The 21,695-nt window shown below is 40.2% G+C and overlaps 2 protein-coding genes across 3 annotated transcripts in view; both read left to right on the forward strand.

Moving 5' to 3' along the window:
- The first annotated feature begins 2,779 nt into the window (after positions 1–2,779).
- On the forward strand, positions 2,780–11,914 carry LOC146311539 (parvalbumin-like EF-hand-containing protein). Of its 2 annotated transcripts, none has more exons than XM_084740960.1 (5): positions 2,780–3,677; positions 8,808–8,934; positions 9,731–9,866; positions 10,082–10,197; positions 10,484–11,914. In XM_084740960.1, the coding sequence occupies exons 2-5, from the start codon at positions 8,829–8,831 to the stop codon at positions 10,525–10,527; spliced, it is 402 nt and encodes a 133-aa protein (XP_084597086.1). In that variant the 5' UTR covers positions 2,780–3,677; positions 8,808–8,828; the 3' UTR covers positions 10,528–11,914. The 2 variants fall into 2 exon arrangements, with proteins under 2 accessions (XP_084597086.1, XP_084597087.1); XM_084740961.1 differs by having other exon boundaries at positions 8,808–8,852.
- A 3,570-nt stretch (positions 11,915–15,484) lies between these two features.
- myo15b (myosin XVB) overlaps positions 15,485–21,695 on the forward strand; it is a 59,583-nt gene continuing 53,372 nt past the window's right edge. The window contains exons 1-5 of the mRNA XM_084740930.1: positions 15,485–17,977; positions 18,171–18,347; positions 20,035–20,099; positions 20,222–20,285; positions 21,497–21,606. Of these exons, the coding sequence (XP_084597056.1) occupies positions 15,485–17,977; positions 18,171–18,347; positions 20,035–20,099; positions 20,222–20,285; positions 21,497–21,606 (2,909 nt within the window). The remainder of the gene's footprint in view (positions 17,978–18,170; positions 18,348–20,034; positions 20,100–20,221; positions 20,286–21,496; positions 21,607–21,695) is intronic.

The raw sequence follows: 21,695 nt of genomic DNA on the forward strand, positions 1-21,695 counted from the left end.
AACGCAGTTCACTTGATGTTAATGGCTGGGGTCACACGCCAGCACGCTGTAAACAAACACACAGTGGAAGCTTAAAGGCTCGTTTCACAGTTGTGTGTAGCTGCGATGATCGTTTCTGTTTTATTTGATGAGATTTTCAGATGGATGTCAACTTCCGTCAATAAAATCCTGTTTCCTGTCTCCATCCTCAGGGCACACAAAGCATGAAAAGAACAAAACATAAGCCTCAACCAGACAAAATCGTTTTACCTGCGTGGTGAGGGAAAACTCCTGCTCTTTTTGCTTTTAGCACTAACTGCATCTGTCCTTTCAAAGCACATACTGCATGCAGCAGGCCTATGCAAACAATTGACCCTTTGTTAAGCTCCTCCTGTGAACAGCAACTGTCCAATCATAGATTAGCAACCATAACTAGGACACTCCAGGCCTCTCAAGCTTTGCATTTCTCTACATGACTTTTAAAAACATAAAACACAAGAGCAAACATGTGAGGAATGGATTACATTTTGTCTTCATTTACTATAAAGTACACTGCGAACACTAGCATGTCCAGCTAATTAATGCTAGCTTACTGCAGTAGCATTACCTCCAGACAAACTTGTGCTAAATAGGCTAACACATATTCACAGGGGTTACATTGGGCTTTGTAAGATTGTAGCTTTGTAGTAGTATGACGTGTAGAAAAGTAGCTACAAATATCAGGAAAACTCCAAATCATTTGTTTTACACAAAGCTCCTACTGTTCTTAAGTATTGATTATAATATGAAATATCCATAAAATATGTCATTTAGTCAGGGTCGTCAGTTTATTCAATGATAGAATGATAGGCGTCCCTTAAGGAAAGCTTTACAAGCAGCCATCCCCATCTACTCTGGTGCAGAGTCTCTCGAATAAACAACATTTAAAATATATATTTAAACACTACTGCAGCTCTGGATTTCTCTGATAGAAGTCATGATGGACTGCAGCAGTTGAGATGCGCGCAGGCAGCCTGGCCGGGGAGGAATTCTGATTTCAGATACCCCCGGATCAATACACAGCAGGAATCAAACTCAGAGGATCTGAGGCTCCAACAGGCCTGCAGACATTTGTTCTTCTATAAATAATTTCTCCAAAGAACACATTTGCACAGAAAAACTGGAGAAGGAATTCTCACAAATATCAAGCCCAGCTTCATGGGTCGCGTTGCACTGTAGGCATCGTCTGTTCTGCTGTGATCACTGATCTATACACAATCGCCCAGAAGTGTTTCACTGCTCATACGTTATTTAACACACACATGTAGCACACACACCTCAGTTATATAACTGTGTAGCACAAGACTTTCTCTGCAGAGCCTCGGTTCTGTCTGCCAGCTCTCTGCCCTGCAGCACTTGTATGTGAGTGTGAGGCGAACAGGGAACAAACCTGATTACCTGCCTGTCGTGGTGCTGGCAGGGAGCTGGACCCGTCCTACTGACGTGATTTATCACTGTGACGGGGATTTCTGATCAAAGTGGTAATGCAGTGTTAGAACAGCTGAGGTTCTCAGCCTCTGCTTCCTCACCTTTGAAGGCTACAGATGTTAAGGGTCAGATATGATAACTGTCTCAGGCTTTAAGAACAATCCACTAAAAACTGGACATGTACAGTATTGCCCATATGTCCAAAGACAGAGGTGGCAACAGTCCACACATTCAAGTACAGACACTTGTGTAAAAAAAGATCCTTGTAAAAGTAGAAATACTGATTCGATTCTTTACTGCATTAATAGTAGAAAAGTTCAGGCTCTGAAATGTACTCAGTATAAAAGTAAAAAGTCACCCCTAAAGGACGATTCTACTGGCTGTTTCTGTGGAAAGCTAATTGAACCCCTTGAACTAATGATTATTTTCGGTGTCGATTAATCTGTCAAGTTATTTTCTCAATGGATTAGTTGTTTGGTCCACAAAATATTAGCAAATCTCTATCAGGGTTTCCAAAAGTCTAAGATGTGTCCTCAAAGTGATCAATCAGTTATCAAAATAGTTGGCAACTAATTTAATAATCTATTAATTGTTGCAGCTCTAAGCCTTTTCTGCACGGTTTAGTCTCCCTGTCAGTTGTTGTTCTATTTTTACATTGCTCCTGTCTTGTTACGTTATTTTCATCTGGTGACGTCTTGTTAAATCTTATTATTATTATTTTAGCAAAGTTACACTTAATTAATATATTGTGTAAAAAGAAAATAGAGAACATGAGGAAATCTGTGCCTGTAGCATCTGTGTCTTTCTCCTTCAAAATGACTGACAAACCCCCCCTACCCACCCTCCATGGGGTCCCACTGAATCCCAAAATAGTATTGTTAGAAAGTTTGATGAGGTCAATAGGAACAAACAGACTGAGGCATGAAATTCATGATAGTCTTGAAAAATTGGAATGATGCAATAAACTTACTACTCCCCAATTTTCCCACAGAGACTCCTGATTGTCATTGCCCTCTCCCTATTTTCTCCTGGGATCACAGCTTTTCTTACCGTCTGCATCACTACAACCTGTTTTTGGGACTTCACTGTGTGCAAACCCTACGATTCTATAGGTCTACTGTTTCCACATGGACAACAACATAACAACACCAAACCAGACTCCCTAAGAAGAATTCCCATTTTTTAAGGATGGTTTTAAAAGAAAGGGGCATGCATTTTGTAAAATCTGCCAAGTCAATTTTCCTCTAGGCGCAGGGGGAAAAAAAATGAATGAAAGAAAACTGATGACTATTAGTTTATGCAAGAGATTTACTCAAGTTCACATCAGAGGGGCAACTTATTCTGTATTCTTTCCCAAGATATAAAGCCTGTGTTAGACCTGATAGGCAGATGGTTCATCTGATCACCTGCAAAGTGTTTTTTGAAACAGTTTCTAAGGACAACTTTCCAAATGGCTCTGTGCAACAAACCATCTGGCGTGTCACGTTACCAGAGTGGTGGACGGACCAACCAGCAGACAGACACTGACATCACTAGAGCCATAGATATAGATATAAATATACAGTAGATGGATGGACAAAAATACTTGGCTCGGGCTGTGATTGGGCTATTTGGTCTGACTCTCAGTGCGGCTGGCTCAGGCTGGGATTTTAGTCTCCAACAAAGCTTTGAGACATTGATTTGACAGCTAACCTTGAGGGAAGAATCCAGAGATCCTTTATTGAAATGACGATGGCTGGATGGAGGAAAAACCATGTGAAAACACTGCACATCATGTGTCTCCCTGCCTCAAAAGTAAATAAAAATAACAGCTACTGGTGAGGTGACTGTTAAGTGAAATTGCTGTGCTATAGCTGTCACAAGTTATTTTTGAAATCTTGCAGCACTAATGGATTCAGGAATGGCTCATAACTGCAACAACAGTTTCCACTGCAGAAATATCACTGATAAACTTTTGAAGCGTTGTGCAAGAGCTGGCCCAAGGTTCAGCCCCACTAAAGTGTGGCTGTCCTCCAGTTCAACCCCATCAACAGGCCTAATGTGGGGTCCTGTCCCAGTACATCTGGAGAGATGTGTTCAGCCTGCAGCAGTATAGGAGCCAAGGCTTTAATGGAGGATGGCTCCACCGGGGAGAGCAAGACAGGTGCAAGGCCACTGGTGGCTCCATCCTTCCTGTATATAAGAGATGGACAGAGGGGGAGGGTCCGCTGTACCAGGAAACCTTGAATCTGGTGAGTACTGGACAGGGAAAATTGGAAGCAGCTTGTCATTGGTCTGTAACTGGTAATGATTTCCAATATTTTCATCTCATTTTCTCTTTTGCTGTCATGGTACTAATTTGTCAAAGTTGTAAACAAGCTGTGGTTCAATTTCTGGCTTTTTTTCTCTCATTGGAACTTGTAGACTGAGATTAGAATGGTCTTGTTTGATCCACAGTGTGCCTTTGTAACCTCTGGCCGATGAGAAAAAGCACACATTCATCTTGATAAGAGAGTTCTTGAAGTGCAAATGATGGTGTGAATTTTTTTTTTTTTTTTTTGGGGGGGGGGGGGGGGGGGTACAGAAGAAGAGGAATGATGAAATAACCAGCGGAAACGCAGCAATACACTGCTTTATGTTGAGTAGTTTCACTGGTTGTTTTCAACCTCTGCTGCATTCTGTTTACACAACTAATTCACATGCTAAAGCTACCCTGCAGTCCCCCCAAAAATATCCCCCATTTCTGTCTGTGATGCTCTCACACTGACATGACGTGTCCTCTGAGATCAGCACTGACAGACATTACTAAGGCAGGGGACCCAAAATATCCGTGACCTACCCCAGCATGAGTAACCCAGCTATGACTAATCACTTAACCCTGTAATTGAGGTTGTATTGATCTGGAGTGGGGCAACGTTTGGTGCCAGCGATGATTAACAAACCTCCAAGTCTGCAGAGAAATGAAAAAAAATCAAGAAAGAAGAGCAGATGCTTGTTGGAGAGTCAGTCAAAATGAAGAGATAAAGTAGATGTCACCAGAAATCAGTGTATGTTGATCACTGGGTCTAAAACACTGGGCTGTGACTAGGGATGTTCCTGGCAACTAATTTCCCTGCTGCAGCAGCAGCAGCTGCTCCACTTGCAGGTTTAAGTCCGTGTCTGTGCTTAATGTGGCCACGTTTCTCTAGTTGATTGAATATATATATGCTTATTCTGTCACAGTCTACATTCAACATTATTTCCATTTTCTAGATTAAAAATCTGCAAAACCGTGCTGGTTTTACGAGCGGTCATCTGTCCGACTTTGCTGATGTAAACATCCAGGGTTGCCAGGGTGATTGGGGTATAGGCGCTGGGCGAGAGGGGCTGCTGTCTGACAGTGCCACAGCCCCGACTAGTGGCAGGCGGCTGCATAAAATCTTAGAGCCAACAGATAACTGGCATTGTGTATGAATGAAATATTGATAAATAGTTTAAACGACTAGTATTTCTGGTGCTGACTAGCGAGGGTGGGGACGTTTAATCATATATGCACGAATATTTACTAATCGTGCACATCCTTAGTCGTGACCTACAGGTGGGTCACAGGAGGTTTTATTTGGGTCACCAAATAATGAAACAGAGTCATCTCAATTAAAATATAGGAGTTAATTTTTCTCAAGAAATAAAGTCTTTGTTGGATCTTTTCCAAGGTACATTAAGCATAGGATTCAAAAGTCAATGTATTATATCTGTAGGTCTTAACTACATATATGCAGGTTTGGGAGGATTACTTTAAAAATGTATTCTGATACAGTTACTAATTACCTGTTAAAAAATGTAGTCAGTAAACCAAGTATCACAATATTAAAGTAATGAAACTTGATGACTTTGTGTTTCTTTTGGATTAACTCAATATAAAATATAATGAAACTGTTTAGCCTAATATAGTATTTTTAAAGCGGTGAGTAGTGATAATTTTCTCAATTAATTGATTAGTTGTTTGGTCCATGAAGTGTCAGAAAATGGTGAAAGATGTTGATCAAACCTCAAGATGAGATCCTCAAATGCCTCAAAATGATTAATTGCTTAATTGATCCTGTCACGGTCAGGTCAATTGAAAAATAGGTCCAAATATATGACAATAGGTGGAGCGTACAGACATACGTGTAAATTTTTCCAGAAATCGATTAGTTATTTGATCCATAAAATGTCAAAAATGTCGAAAAATGTTGATCAAAGTACAAGATGACGTCCTCCAATGTCTTGTTTTGTCCACAACCCAAAGATAATCAGTTTACTGTCAGAGAGGAATAAAGAAACCAGAAAATATTCACATTTAAGAAGCTGAAATCAGAGAATTTGGGCTTTTTTAAAATTAAAAAATGACTAAAACTGGTAAATCAATTATGAAAATAAATGTAGATTAATTTAATAATAATAGAAATAATAAAATAATAAACTAAACTCTAACAACTTAATAAATTAATTAATATTAATTAATACTTAATCTGTGTTTTTTTTTTTTTTTAAACAAACCCCACAGGCCTTTATCAAACAATTAAGATTCACTGGTTCACTGGTTCTGAGACAGTCACTAGTGAACTCTAACTAAATACATTTATTCTGTAAGTATAAGTTTGAGATATTTGTACTTTACTCAAGTCCTTTTTTTAATGCCACTTTCTACTTTTCTAGGTGTACTAGGCACTTTTGTGTACACTGTACTTTTTACTGCACCGCAGTTTTCTGTCAGCTTACAGCCACTTTACAAATTTAAATTTAACATCAAGTAACACATAAGTTTATAAGATATAATAGATTTAACATCAGGTAACATATAAGTTTATAAGACACAAAACATTGTAAAGATCATAAAAATCAGTTGTGTCTCTTCGTCATGTTTTTCTGCTCTAAATATCTCACATGGTTTATTTCAATAACCGTTCAAGACCCAAAGAGGTGAAAATGTATATTATTATGATATTAATATTAATATATTAATGATGATATATTTCATTGTATATAAAGTTGGTTTCCTGTTGGATAACCAACTACTCAAAGTATGTCGACATGCTTGCAATAAAGCTTCAAATTAAAAGTGCTCATTCTGATATATCAGCTGCGCTCGAACCCTGTCACATAGTGATATTATCAGCCTATCACAGAACATTTTACAAAACATAATGGAGATCTGTTGGATTAACAGGCAGCATTTTATGCATATTTTAAACTTTTTCTGAATTAATTGCTCTATTAATGTTTTTATTTATTATTAATTGTTAGGAAAAAAATTCCAGTGACAGTTTTTTTCAGTTTCATTGCTCTGGTGTCATTTTTGGACAATAACGTGTTCACCACTTTTGAGGGATCATTTCATTTCAATTTAATGTGTGTTTCTGTGTGTGTGACCTCCTGTTAGATATCTTCTGGTGAACTGAATCTGTCAGAGCTGACGCCAGGGTTTGGTTTATTCCATCTGCATTTATGATAAAGGATAGCAGGGCAGAAACATTACGTCTTGTGGACAAACAACACAGGCTGTGTGTGTTGTGTGTGTTTTTGGATTAATATTTGTTTACATTTTGCATCTTAGAATGGTTTCACAGTGATCATATACAGGACTGGGGATTAATAGATTCCATGTAACAGGATTATGTAATCTAGATAACTGTATTCCATTACAGTTACAGATTAAAAAAGACATAATCAAATTAGTTACATTTAGTCAAAATGTGCATTTGTGGTCAGTCAATCAATCAATCAATCAATCGATTGCACACAACAAAGCTAAAAATAAACAAACATAAAACACCGAAGAGTTGCAACCATTAATCTATTATTGATTGACAATTAAATTAATCTGCATCTATTTTGATAATCGTTAATCATTTTGAGTCATTTTTTAATTTTAAAAAGTCATAATTCTCTGATTTCAGCTTCTTAAATGTGAATATTTTCTGGTTTCTTTACTCATCTTTGACTGTAAACTGAATATCTTTGAGTTGTGGAAAAACAAGACATTTGAGGACATCAAATCTTGGACTTTAACAAACATTTTCCACCACTTTCTGACACTTTATGGACCAAACAACTAATTTCTTAATTGAGTATAATCAATCAATCAATCAATCAATCAATGATGAGAATTATCATTACTTGCAGCCCTATGAACACTTTATTAGGCTAAACAAGGTAATGCAAACTTAACATATATTACTTTAATGTTGTGATACTTGGATTATGTTACTTTTTTTAACAGGTAATTAGTAACTTTATCAGAACACATTTTTATACTAACCCTGTCATATAGTGGATTTAAAATCATGTAGTCTAAATAACATAAAAAGCACAAAACTGTCCCGTAAATTTATGAAAGAAACAAAAAACAACAAATATAAAAAACATACAAGCAAATATATTTTAGATTTATCACACTGGCCGTTTTTTTGTTTGTTTGTTTGTTTTTTTAGTATTTTGCATTTTATAACAACAATATTGTAACTTACATTATTAAACACAGGGGTAAATAACACCACAGAAAATTACATTAACTGCATGATTTATATCTATAACGTACCTGCATTTATGGCAGAGGATAGAGCAGAACCGTTATCGCTTGTGGACAAACTGCGCATGCTCCGTCTGGAAAAAACGGATTGACGTTAGCTGTTAGCAAGCGATAGTGGCGGGATATTTTTTACTGACAATAAAATACATAACTTAAAACGGACAGCTGACTTCATAAAAACGTGACGAACTTAATGTTAAACAATTATTACCCAAACACATACAGTAATCTGATTTTTTAAGAGCTTTTTTACGTTAGCTAACATTGATTTTGTCCACGGATACGTTACCTCAGTGTAAATCCTCCGTTGCTATGACGATTACCCATAATCCTTAACTACGAATACTCAATGCAGGTACTAAATATGAACAGCAGATGGCGGTGTTGTCCAGTTTAGCGCCAAATTAACCACTGATAAACTGATTTATTATTATATTATTATATTGTTACATATATATTATGTATTCTGTATATTACATTCTTTATGAAGACAATGGCCAATAAATCAAAATCTAAATATTTTTACTCTCTAATATTAGCATCAGCCCCCAAAATCCAGGATTGGTCAGGTCCTTATATTAACCCCCTGTATCTCAAATAAAAGCACATCTTAAAGTAATCACATTACTGCTGTAATAATTTTAATTAAATCTATTTTTACCATCAAATAAACATCTGAGATATGCCACCCTTCATATGTTTCAGGACTTCTACTGTTCTAAGAAGGCAATGATGACAACCAAGTGGATCCCAGTTTCATGAACTGTGTCTTAGTTCAACAGTTGCAGTTTTTCCTCAATTGCTGTCTCTTTATTCTCCTCCTGATCTCCAGCTCAGGACACACCTGTAGATCATGGAGGACGACTTTCGGCCACAGGTGAAGAAGGTGGCTCTGGCCATGGGCACTTCACTCACAGAGCAGGACATTGACCGCATGCCACGGGGGATGAAAATGCAGGGTGACACTGTGTGTGTGTGCGTGTGTGTATTTGAGATGACAGTTATTAATTAAAAGTGCGGTGTGCTATTCTAATCCAACACACTTTTTTTTTTAATCAGACTCAGAAAATCTCTCTTCACAGTCTTCTACCTCCCTGTTCTGTGTGTGCAGTGAAAAAACCCAATGTTTCTATACAGCCCTGGCTCTGTAAATATGACATAAACACAAGGGGTTGGACCGAGCCACACAACACTATTCCAGCCAATCCATAACAGGTGATGTTCATGCTCGAGCACAGGACAAGGGTAGGAGAACTGTGGACTGATTGTGTGTCAAACCAAAGCAGAAGTGAAGACAAATCCACTTTTTAATCCCAAAAGTTTAAAAAATAAACTCTGACTCCTCCATGGCTTGCTGCTGCAGACAGGTTGTGAAGCACAAGAGAAAATAAATCATTTTTTTAATCCCAAAAGTTTGAAATATAAACTCTGAGATCCCCTACTGCTAGTAAAGGAGTCACCATCAGGCCTGTCCTTGGCTCTCAGCAGCTGTCTGTCAGCTCTGCCTCTGTCCTCTCTAATAAAGTTGTATGTTCTGCAAACACACATTTTCCACCATATTGCTCAGTTGTTACTGTTGTTTCCATGGCAATGGTATTCACGAATTTGAGGGGTGGAGCTTCTGAAGGAGCACTTAAGGGAGGGGTGTGTTTGTTGGCTGTTGTGTTCAAATATCAATTGTCTTTCTCCAAAATGACTCACCCACCTTTAAAAGTCCCAGGTGTAGAATGAATGATTTTTCTTAAAATTCTGCAGGAACCTTTAACTACAGCAGGTTTCTGGAGTACATGAGGCAGTTCAAGACCTCAGAGCAAAGAGAGGAGGCCATCAAGAAGGCCTTCATGATGCTCGACAAAGATGGCAGCGGCTACATCGAGTGGAACGAGATCAAGTACGAGCCCAGCTCTCATTTACTGTTGCAGTAAAAGACTGAAGACTGTGAAAATACATAATAGAAAGACTATAAAATCAAGAGTCACATAGTTTGCATCCTCAAAAAGCAACATTAGCCACTCAGGCTATGAAAAAAAAAATCTAACCTAAGACAAATAACAAAACATAGTATTAAACAAACATTAAAGCTCATAAAGATTTCTCTTTTCACAGATACATTCTGTCAACTGTACCAACTGCAACCCCATCAGCTCCTCTCTCTGATGAGGAGGCGGAGGCCATGATCCAGGCTGGTGACAATGATGGAGATGGTCGCATCAACTACAGAGGTATGCTGCTTTTTTTTTTTTTGGCTTTTTTTTTTTACATTTTACACTCTCTGCTGTACTGGCCTGCAGTCATCACTAAGGACCAGCAGTTAGTACCTCTTCACATATGAGACAGAAATTATAAGACAGAAAACATGTCAGCTGAGGTTTTGTAATCATGATGTCAACATATTTCAGTTGTGTTATAATTATTAAAATAGTGCATATTTACTTTGGAGGACAGAACTTTGCAGCCCCCAGCCTCACTGCGCAGAAGCACTGACATCTGGCTCTAAATATCTTCCAGAGTTCTCTGACATGGTGAAGATGGAGAAGAAACCGAGGAAGTAGAGGTCAATCTGTGCTCCAGAGTGTTACTGCAGAGAGAGAGTGAAAGACAGGAGGAGAGGAAGACAGCGAGGCCCTGCAAACCAGACTTATCTTCCTTAAAGAATACTCTTTCTCTTCCTGTGCATCATGAATTGAAGGAGGGTGATGAATTTTATTATCAGTACAGCTTGCTAAAGGTAAAAAGAAAAAAGCTCAAAAACAGGACTGGGGAAAGTTGTTGAAACATGGTTACTTTACTGGCTAACTGTCTTGTGTCCAAGTTTAATAATAGTTTGTCTGCTAAAATGAGTATTAATAGGTGCCAGCTGTCTGTGCTTGTTTCCCATTGGACATTGTGACCAAGAAAGTTTCACTGATGCTTTATTTCACGGATTCATGATAACCTTGAAGAGTTTCCTGGAAAAGTAAAAAAAATATACGTCATTTGCTACTAATTAAAGAGAATTTTGCACTGTATCTTCACAGTGATTCTTGTTGACATGCTACATAAAAAACAACAATACACAAACTGTGGGTAAAAAAAAGTTTTCTGCTTGGAGTTGACAGTTCAGGTGGCGTCAGTATCTTACACCAGTGGAATTGCTATTTTTACCACATCTACAGGACAGCAAATGAACTTGTGCCTGGTCTGTGTGGCCATGGGTAGAAGGTCTAAAAATGAAGGCAAAACGAAGGCGTGGCCAGATGCATTTGGCCATGTGAGCTCAGCGCATTGGAGTCAAAACTACTTGTGCCTTAGACCAGGTAGAACCCGGTCGAAGTGCACAGTCTGTGGCACAACCAGTCTGTCTGCACAAGGTGGCAACTGGTGTGTGGTTCATGATTTATTTTCATGAATATGTTCCCCCCTCTAGGCACAGTAATATTTTTAGTGATGAACATGATGTGCTGTCAAAGTAATTTCATCATGTTCTCACTGTTTAGTTGACCAATTCGATTGTTTTGTCAGAACTTCTTGTTCTTCTTGTTATAATTTAAATTAACACGTCTTTGTTAGATACTTTATTTATAATAATAATTAATATCAACATTTCAAATACATGAAACCCAGATTATAGTTGCATCCAACTTGGTGAATTAAGGATTTATTTTGATGGGTTTGGTGCGTTTGATTTTGTTTCTTCCAAGTTGAATTAAGGGAAAACTGAAGAGGCCTTTTTTGAGTGGGGTAAAAATAGAACATGAAGTTCAGCTGTGCAGCACCCAATAATGTAATAATTTACTGAAAATGTAATAACGCCTGAAAATGTAATAAAATTTGCACTTAACTCAATCGAAAATGTAATAAAACCCAATAATGTAATAACTTGACCAATAATGTAATAAAATATTCTGACTGATATTGTAATAACATTTTTACCGATAATGTAATACCTTATTACATTATTGGAGATTTATTAAATTTTCAGGTGGGTCTTTTCTCTGCCAACCCGTCATTTTGGCCGGTCTGATTGTATCCCAAAACTCAGTCTTCTTTTTCAATTTCTGTTCTCTTCTCAAAATCCAGCTATAATATTGGTCTCTGGGAGCCGCAGCGTCCGGGCCGTCTCCGGTGAAGTGGATAAAAGAGGTATCGGTTGTCATACATGCACAGCCAAGAGTTTTGGTCATCCATTATAGAATGAGGCGCTTTGTCCACTAATTGCCTCGAGCCGCGGTGGCTTCGCTGCAACCTGAGCTCTCTGAGGACCCGGTCGAGGCTGGCTCCTCAGCAGCAGCTCTGTTAGAAGATGACCCTGCAAGATGAGTCATTGTCATATGCAACCTGAAGACATTAAATGAGCTAGAAAATGGTGCCTCGGCCTGTCCTATTGAGCTTAATATATTGTTATGGACATGCCTTCCTCCAATTTATGTGCAGGTTACATCTCAATAATTTAATATTGAATTCAAGTCTGAAAAGTTGTTCTGTTTTTGTTTGGCATCAGTAGTTTTAATTTGAGAGTATTTACATCCACATCCAATTGACTGTGTAGGAATTTTAACTCTTTTATACTTTATACTTTTTATACATCATTGCCTATTTTTGTGAGACAGTTTAGAGTCAGTAGGATTTGTTCGCACTTTTCCTAAATGCATCCAGACCTCAAATACAAAACAATTAAAGAAAATAAGGAAATACAGGCAGAAGGCTGCAGGGTCTCTGCAGATGCAGACACCACCACACACTTCTAATGGGTCATCAGTGATGATTGAAAGGGGTTGTGTTATATGAGTGTGTGTGTGTGTGTGTTGTTGTTATAGATTATACATGTTAACATGTTAGTGAGCCATTTCCCCATTTCCAGGCTTTATGCTAAGCTAGGCTAACCATGCCCTGACTCCAGCTCTGTACTTCACCCAGAGATGAGATTGATATCAACATTCTCATCTCACTCTGACAAAATGAGTTTTAGCATAAAAATAATGTGTTCTTCAGCATAAGAGTTGACTTGCCAGCAACATGAATCCAAAAATGTTGAGTATCCCAAGTTTTTGTCAGAAATGTAAATGTAAACTGCCAGATACTAACTTGCATGCATTGGGCAATTAATTTTTTAGCAATAGTTAGCATAATTGCCTATATAGACAATATTTCAGCAACTGGGTTAAGTATGCTGAATCCATTTCTGACATTCAACAAATTAAAAATGGCCATTTAAAGTAGAAGTGGTCATATTTCAACTCCAGAATGTCCAGTTTAAATTAAGTATCAGTCAATTCAAAAGCTTTAGAAGACACTGACTCAATTGCACAGATAACGTATTGGAATAATTTCAGTTCTGTTAGAAATTGTAGGATGTTTATGAAAATTATCCAAATGATGCCGAACATGTTTAAACTCACAGACCACAACTGAGTATATCTTCCATATCAGCCAAGCAGTTCCTGAAATATTGTCCATATAGGTAATAATGGTAATTATGCAAATTGCCCAACTTATGCAAGTTAAGATGCAGCAGTTTGATGATGGAGACCCATACTTTACATTTCTGACATAAAACTTTGGGGTACTGAACATTTCCAGGTTCACAATAGGGCTCTATTAGCTGGCAAATTGACTATAAACTTTGTCCTTATATTTAATATTTGCTCCAGTGAAGCCAGTGAAGACACTGGCAATAAGGGGGATGAACAGAAATAAATATAAATAGCACAACTAACAGATCAGCAATTCCCATGTTCTGAGAGGTAACATGGACAATCTTTCCTCTGGAACTTGGAACCTTTGGAGGAACTTTTCCGCTGGGACCATGGTCTCAGGTAAGTTTTGGGAACATTATTTAAGAATAATTAGTCTATTATTATTATTAGACTGATCAGTCCAGTAGTATCTGAGATTAGCTGCAGACAAGCTAGGTTCAGGCATCATGCACACACACACACACACACACACACACACACACACACACACACACACACACACACACACACACACACACACACACACACACACAGAAGTGATCACATGATCCCCTCCCAGCTTACACCTGGCAGGGATAAATATGTTACTGTCAAAACACTTCTAGCGTGGGTGGTGCCGTAGCTCAGCTGGTAGAGCGTTCGCCCCATGTACTCAGGCTGTTGGTCTTCTGCAGCAGTCGCTGGTTTGATTCCTGCCTGTGACCCATTTGCTGCATGTCATTCCCCCCTCTCTCTACCCCCTTTCCTGTCATATCTTCAGCTGTCCCTATCCAAAATAAAGGCAAAAGCCCAAAAAATAATCTTAAAAAATATACACTGAGACAATTTAGAAAAGTGGCCGGTCCAGCATTCCAACACACACTGAGAGAATCTCCTTCTCCCAGAGGAAAAAGCCATGTAATGAGGCTCCTCTCTCTCCTCCCTCTCTCCTCTGTCGGCACCTATTGTTGATCACTCTGAGCAGCACCTCTCACCTTTCCTCCCGAGCATTCACCAGCTGGTCGTATGAACGGCAGCAGAGCCGTGTGACCTGCCAGATCCAGCTGTATTATTCAGGAGGCACTTTGTGTGTGTGTGTGTGTGTGTGTGTGTGTGTATGTGTGTGTGTGTGTGTGTGTGTGTGTGTGTGTGCCTGCACTTCTGTACACGTGAGTTCACCTTTGTTGATGGGGGCATTGTGTGTAGTCATAAACCACACAAACACTTCTGTTGGGTGTCTATTGCAGATGTGGCTGTGTGCCTTCATGTATAATGTCAGTGGGTGGGATATTGGTGTGTAGCTTCCCCTCAGTGCTCCTCCTGAGCATGGGTGCACGTTTGTATCAGTGACACCAGCTCTTGAGGACACGCCGGAGCACTTTGCAGCCCCCCAGCCATGCCTGGGTTTCACCTGAGAAGCCTGGTAAGCTATATTACACAGAAAGAGCTCTCGCTGCTCTACCCCCAGGGTGTGCGGGCTGTACAGCTACATTTAGGTGGATCTAAAGATAGCCTTTCACTGCGGTTAAGATTTATCCTACAGATAAGAGCTGTGGTTTGCTGTTACAAAAGGAAAAGGAGAGTCATTTTCATCCAGAATGGAAAAGATTTCTAGACATTTTGCATGCATTCAGCTTTGCTGTGCTTTTGATTTGTTTTATTATATTAATTTATTGATGAGTTTGTCTTGATTGAGATGCATTGCAGCCTTCAAACTTCCAGTTCCAGCCAAGCAATGACTGTTAGACATAAAATCAGGTCAGTTGCAGCTAAACTAGGTTTGACCTGGATGTCTTTAGCCTCAGAATAAGGAAACCTGGTCTAAATGCTGATGGATTGAAGCCAAGGACCTGGTTTCACTCACTTTGACAGATGTGTTACTCAACTTACAGACCTTAACAGTTCATTTTTTTGAGTGGCTAACGTATCCATCAAGTGCACTGTTAACAGATTTCTAATGCTTGACAACTAAAATCTGCCCGTCTTTCCTGGTCAATATCTCTACTACAAATAAAGATAATTTATATGGTTTTGTTATTCTCTAGGTAATTTCATCTCTGAAGAATTGTTAACCATGTCACCGGTCAAGTCTCAAGGTAGAACAAATGTCACAAAGCAGAGGGCAGTGGCAGCAAAGAAAGGAAATCAACAGAAAAATGTGAGACAGATTGTTTCCAAAGCACCTCAGCCTACTTCTAAAGTGCCTAATGGAAGACGAAAAGGTGAAAAGAGTTCACCGACTCTGGAGGATGGAAAGACAGATGCAGTGAAGAGCAATAGAAAGATTAAAACAGATGAAAGTAAAAAGAGAGATTCAGAACAAAAAGGACCACAGAAACAAGTGGGGAGGGCATCGGGTAATGGGAAAACTGCAAATGGTAGTCCACCGCCCCAAAGTGAGAAAGATAGTAAGACTACAGGGGGCACAAACAAGATGACCAAACTCAAACCTTCACCAAAACTACCCCCAATCAGACAAGGAAGGATTAACAAGCTCCCTGCCAAGCCTGTAAACAAGAAGAATGACAGATTGGCAGAGAGTGAGGAGGAGGAAGAGGAATCAGAGAGCGATGCAGGAAGCTCAGCGGAGGTGACGGAAGAGGAAACTAATAGCGATGAGAAGGAGGAGGAGGAGCAGGGCAGTAACAACGAGCCAGCCGAGACACAGGGGAGTGAAGAGAGCAGTGAGGAGGAGGCTGAAGCTTCAGACACCCAAAGAGATAGAGAACAGAGCGCAAACGAGGAATCAGACAAAGAGCTTTCAGAAGACGCCAAATCCAGAAGTGACTCAGAGGTGGAAGCAGCTGCATCCAGTGAAGAAGAAGAGGAAGAGGAAAACAAGAAGGAAGCTGAAGTATCTGAGGCTGTCACCAGTGATGAGGGTGAGGACAAGGAGATAACCCAGGAGGACACGTCAGAAAAGCCACCAGCTGATAAAGCCTGCAGACGACGCAGACAGACTCCACGTCCTTCAAAGCCTGTGAAAGAGTCAAAATACAAGATGTTTAAAAAGACAAAGGCAGATAAGCAAGCAGAGAAGGCTGAGAAGCAGAGAGCCAAAGCTGAGAAGCAGAGGTTAGAAAAGGAAGCCAAACAAAAAGCCAAGGAAGAAAAAAAGAACAAAAAGAAGGCACTAAAAGAAGATAAACCCAGTCCTACAACAGAGGAGATCCAACCACCAAGCAAGGTTGACACACCAAAAGGCAAGTTACCAAAAAATATCAATGAAAAAGATTCTCCTGTAGAGGCTGATCCAGATCAGGAAGATGGGGAGGGTGAACCAATATTGACCAAAGCCATCAAAGGCCAAAACCGAATTATGCTTCTCAAAGCCAAAGGTAAGGACATCAAAACCATTCTGGAGCCTGCAGAGGAGCAGGCAGCAGGAAGTGTTGTGAAAGGGCGGCCACAGACGTCCCTCTTGGGGAAGGTCAAGATGGCATCTCTCAGACAGAAAGCTAATAAAATGCCAGCAAAGCCAGAAGAGGAAACATCAGAGGGTGAGGACCTTGATGGGGCACCCAGCAAACCCAAGGACCGTTTGATAGCCCGAAGGAAAGGTATGACCACTCTGCGCCGAGTGTCTGGTTGGATACAGAAAAATGTGCCAAGGGGAACAAACCTGAGAAAAAAGCTTTCTGCTTGGACTAGAGCCATCGGGGTGTCCCGCTGGCTCTCCCTTCGAGCAATAAAGCAGAAACAAGGTCTCAAAAAATCCAAGGGTAATATCTTTAAACATAGGATGGCTATGACAGTCGCTAGTAAAACCAGCTTGTCAAATAAGAAAAATAAGAGCCCCTCTGAGGACAAAATGGCTAAAGCAAAAGCCAGCCTACTGCGAAAAGCAGGAGAGAGAGGGAAAGAAGCAGCCCCAGCTGGGGAAAAGGAGGTAGAAGCCAAATATGCTGTGGTACTCCCCAGGATGAACAAACTGGGCAAGGCAAAGACAGCCGAGGTGTCCCAAGCAGCTCCTGGACCTTCTACTCCATCAGGTGCCACTGGATCATCAGGAGAACCCATTACATCGGAGCCAAAACCTCCGAAACCAGGTGCCAGGCTCGTGCTCCCGGTCAAACCGGATCTCAGCCTCCTGAAGTCCATCAAGAAGCCTTTGTCAGGAGGGTTACTATCGGGTGGAGATGTGTCAGAGAGGAGCCCTGGGTCCAGTCATACACCAGAAGGATCATCCAACACTGAAGACATAAACAGGAGAGCTGTACCAGACAATCAAGATGGAGTCAATGTGTTACAGGCTGCAAGGAGGAAACTGGACCCCTCCCAGATCAACCTGACTAAGATGGCCTTGTCGGGAGGAACAATAGGTGGTGGACTGACTCGAGCCAAGGGACCAGACCCAGAGAGAGAGGCTGCAGCTGGAATACCCAGGTCCACCACTCAGCCCTTTCCAAATGAGGAAGCAAGTGCGGTGACGTCAGGTGTCCGGTCCTTGTATGAAGAGGAGGCAGACAGGGAAGTGGCCCAACTGATGGGTGAGGAGGGCGTATATTCCATCCGCCAGCCAGAGGTGCACTGGGCTGGAAACCCACGGATGAGCGGAGACCCTCAGGTATGTTTTACATTTTTGGTGGTAGAATATAGTCTAAGTAGAATATAGAATGTAGTCTATAGTATAAGTCTTAGAGGGGTAAGAATATATGGAGTCCCCGTAATTTTTCCAAGTGTGACAAAATGTAGTTGAATTAGTGTGATCCAATGATTATTTTAAAGTCAATCTTCTGTCTTTGCTGCATGTGGTTCAGGACTGGCTGCGTGCTGAGAATCTGTTGCCCCACCAGACAGTGGAGAAGCTAACAAAGTGGACAGTCTATGATGATGAGACCCAGTCCAGGACCGTTCCTGCCCACAATGGCAGGGGCCCTTGGGAATCAGACGATCCCACCCAGGACATGCTGGAGAGTCGGCTGGTCAGCACACAGGTATTGCTAGCTGAGGTGGGATCAAGTCATTGTTTTGCATGTCAGAAGTCAGTCTCTTGTCTTTCCACAGAAGAACTAACTCAAGTCATAAGCAAGACCAACAAGCTCCAGGCCAAGTGCCAGGTTAGAAACTTTAAGTTTTGAGAGCTAAACATGTTAGAATTCTTAAAAATTAGGTAAACATAAGCTCGCTATGTATGTTAATATTAGCCTCAACTTAACCATTCTTTGTTCAACTTCAAATGTTGGAAGAAGTTGGAAGTTGTTGTTGTTGTGCCACCAAATTTTTGACCTGCACATTTTGTGTACTGCATTCTGTTTCTTTCTGCTATCTTCCTCCATACCCTTCTCCATTTAGCTCCTAGGTCTGTATTCAACATTCATGAGTCATAATACCTCTAGAGTCTTAGTTTATCCTGTTGGGAGATATCTTTGAACACATAGCTAATACCAAAATCACTATAACTGATTCTCTTGGGAACATGAAACCAAATTTGTTGCAAAACTTAAAAGGTTTTCAAAGGTGGCAGTTTTCATTGAGAGTCATTCTAAGGGAAAGCTCGCCCAAATGACAAATATTTAAGCTGCAGTAGGTAGAAAGCCTGAAAACAGTTGTTTTTTGAGTGTCATCTGAGCTCCCCAGCTCTGAGCAGCTGTTTGTTGGCTCTGTGTCTCAGCTGCGTCCTCTCAGCACTCACTGTGAATGAACACAACTAAAGGTGAAGTCAAAAGTAACTGAGTGAACTGACAAACTCCTGGGCTCTCAATGGGCTCTTTTCTCATTATTATAATACCATTTTATAGCAACTTTTCCTGCAGTAGTTTCCATCACTGATTCAAGGTCTCACTGATGGAACGTGCACGTGCAACTGCACTAGTAAGAGGAGTCCCCCAGGTCCTAAAAGACCTGTGTCGTAGCAAAATGACCAGCAGTAAGATATCTTGCTCTGAGCCAAAGTGTTGGACAGACAGAATGACCATTTGACTGATCAACTGACTCACACATGTCCACATGCTGCGGCCCAGCAGTTAACAGGGAAACACTGCCTTGCACAGTGGACATTCTCTGCAACATTGTTGCACTGGTGAGCCTCAGTATTTACCGTTTTACGGTAATTCCTCAATATGCTAAGTTTCATATAGCATTTCCAATAAACTATACTGATGCCAAAGATTAAAACTATTGCTTTAAATTCAGAAAAGTTCAACTATGGTTGACCAATGACTAAGAGGTTGAGTGTCAGTATATCAGTTCTGCTTCATCACTTATAGCCGGTGTGCACACAAGACAATAGGACATAAAAGACTCGCTGCTGGTTTATTTATTTCCCAATCCAGATACAATAGGGCATACAACACACCGCCGCACACAGCTATGAGATTGCAGTATATCAGCTATCACACCGCTTCAGTGCTGCGTGTGGATTGGTTACCTGCTGTGGGAAGGTTATGAGTGTAGTGGACCATCAGCAGCAGAGAAGTGCAGAAACAAAACACATCTTAAACCATAAAGGGCTCTTGCGACGGCTCATTCAGCTTTTGAGAAGACTAGACAATGGCTGTGCAAAGAAGGTAAGGGCAGAGTTGGCTGAAGTTCATGATCCTGATTGGAGGGATGTTTCAAATAGAGGCTGGGGGTGGTTCTGACTCATGTCCTCATATCTGCTCATGTCTCTGTGTTTTTCAGGTGGTGATGCCTGGCAGCAAAAGAGCTGTAGAGGTGGATGAGGTGGAGGATCTGTCCCAGCTGGAGTGAGTTCATACACACACACACACACACACACACACACACACACACACACACACACACACACACACACACACACACACACCTAAATACACACATTTTCGACCCGTTTGTCTAATGTTCCCAGAGAGGTGTGCGAGAGCTCTGTGCTTCTGAATCTGAAGAAGAGGTTCCACCGTGACTGTATTTATGTAAGTTTCATTACTGACGTCACACTGATGCATTTTAAAGCAGGTGAATTCTTGCAACTGGAGTTTTTTTAATTGACAATGTGCATGTATATTGAAAGAACACAGAATAAAGCAAGCAAATAATGCAGATATATTTATGAAAATCAGATGATAGCTTAATCCTTAAAGGTGCAATGTGTAAGAATTTCTGTTTAAAATATTAAAAAATAACATTAACAACAGAATGTGAAGACATAACAGTTTCGATGTTAGGTCAAACACATCTATGTATTGTGTTGCAGACATATCTATTGTAGATAGCATGCTAACCAGCTATCCCTGGCCTCTCCCCTCTTGTAATATCGCCTTGTACTTAAATGGGCAATAGTCTAATAGCTCAGGTCTCCCGTGTGGTTTCAGCTGGGAAATGTGTGCCAAGAAAAGAAATATTCTTACCTGCCCCCACCATAAGCGGGAAAACCTCTTCCTTTCAGCAGTCTATAGCTCCTTAGCTTTGCCAACAATTTCCGGGTGCTCCAAGCCCCCACTCTGGGCAGAGATAAGGATGGCTAGCTGCATGACTAACTAAACCACCTAGCTAAAATCAGCTACACTTAGCAGCAGTTAGCAGTTACTCTGGTAATATGCTGCCCCCTCTTTGTTTGGAGTACAATTTGGACTGGCGGCCAATACACCTTTTTCACAGCAGCCATTCTGACATGAAATAGTAGGTAAACACAGGTGTTACCAATGATACTAAGTAAAGATAGTGTAAAACAGAGATGTCCAAACTAGTCCAAACTCTGAGTTTGTCACACCACAGAAACATGTGTTATTAACCATCCAGCCAAATTTGAATGTAAAACTAAACTCAAGCTTCACCTACTGAACTTTTCATAGGTTTTGGCCTTCTTGAAAAAGAGAACCTAAGAAGCAAAATGTGTTTCTCCTTACTGATGCTATATAATGAGTGTTTTATCTCATAACATTGATTTTTTTTTAAATTATGACTTTATTTCTCATCATTTTAACTTTTTATATCATAATATAAACTTTTTATCTCAAAATATCCCCATGGTAATAGGTAAGTCATTATTAAAAAAGAGAGATAAAAAGTAAATAAAATATGAGTAAAAAAAATATTACTTTTTATCTCAAGTTAAACTCCAAAAACAAATTCAGTTTATTCAGTTCAGTTCATTTTCAGTCTCTGACATGTTCTTTTTCCCCAGACGTACATTGGAAACATGCTGCTGTCTATTAATCCCTTCAAGCCGCTTAACATCTACACAGAGGAGCTCAGAGAGAAATACCAGGGCAAAGAGCAGCAGAGAAACCCACCGTGAGCAAACACTTCTCACACCGATGAGCAGTCTCTCTCTTAGTGTGCTTCTTATTACACCTGGCAGCATGTGTGTCTCCAAAGAGTTC

The sequence above is a fragment of the Lutjanus erythropterus genome, chromosome 17, assembly GCF_056507025.1.
Source record: "Lutjanus erythropterus isolate fLutEry1 chromosome 17, fLutEry1.hap2, whole genome shotgun sequence".
NCBI lineage: Eukaryota > Metazoa > Chordata > Actinopteri > Lutjaniformes > Lutjanidae > Lutjanus > Lutjanus erythropterus.

What these genes read in the sequence shown, in the direction of transcription:
- LOC146311539 (XM_084740960.1), top strand. Translation starts at nt 8,829, where the DNA reads ATGGAGGACGACTTTCGGCCACAGGTGAAGAAGGTGGCTCTGGCCATG. An exon ending in ACGGGGGATGAAAATGCAGG is followed by an intron (nt 8,935 to 9,730) that starts GTGACACTGTGT and finishes AAAATTCTGCAG; the next exon opens with GAACCTTTAACTACAGCAGG. An exon ending in TGGTCGCATCAACTACAGAG is followed by an intron (nt 10,198 to 10,483) that starts GTATGCTGCTTT and finishes AATATCTTCCAG; the next exon opens with AGTTCTCTGACATGGTGAAG.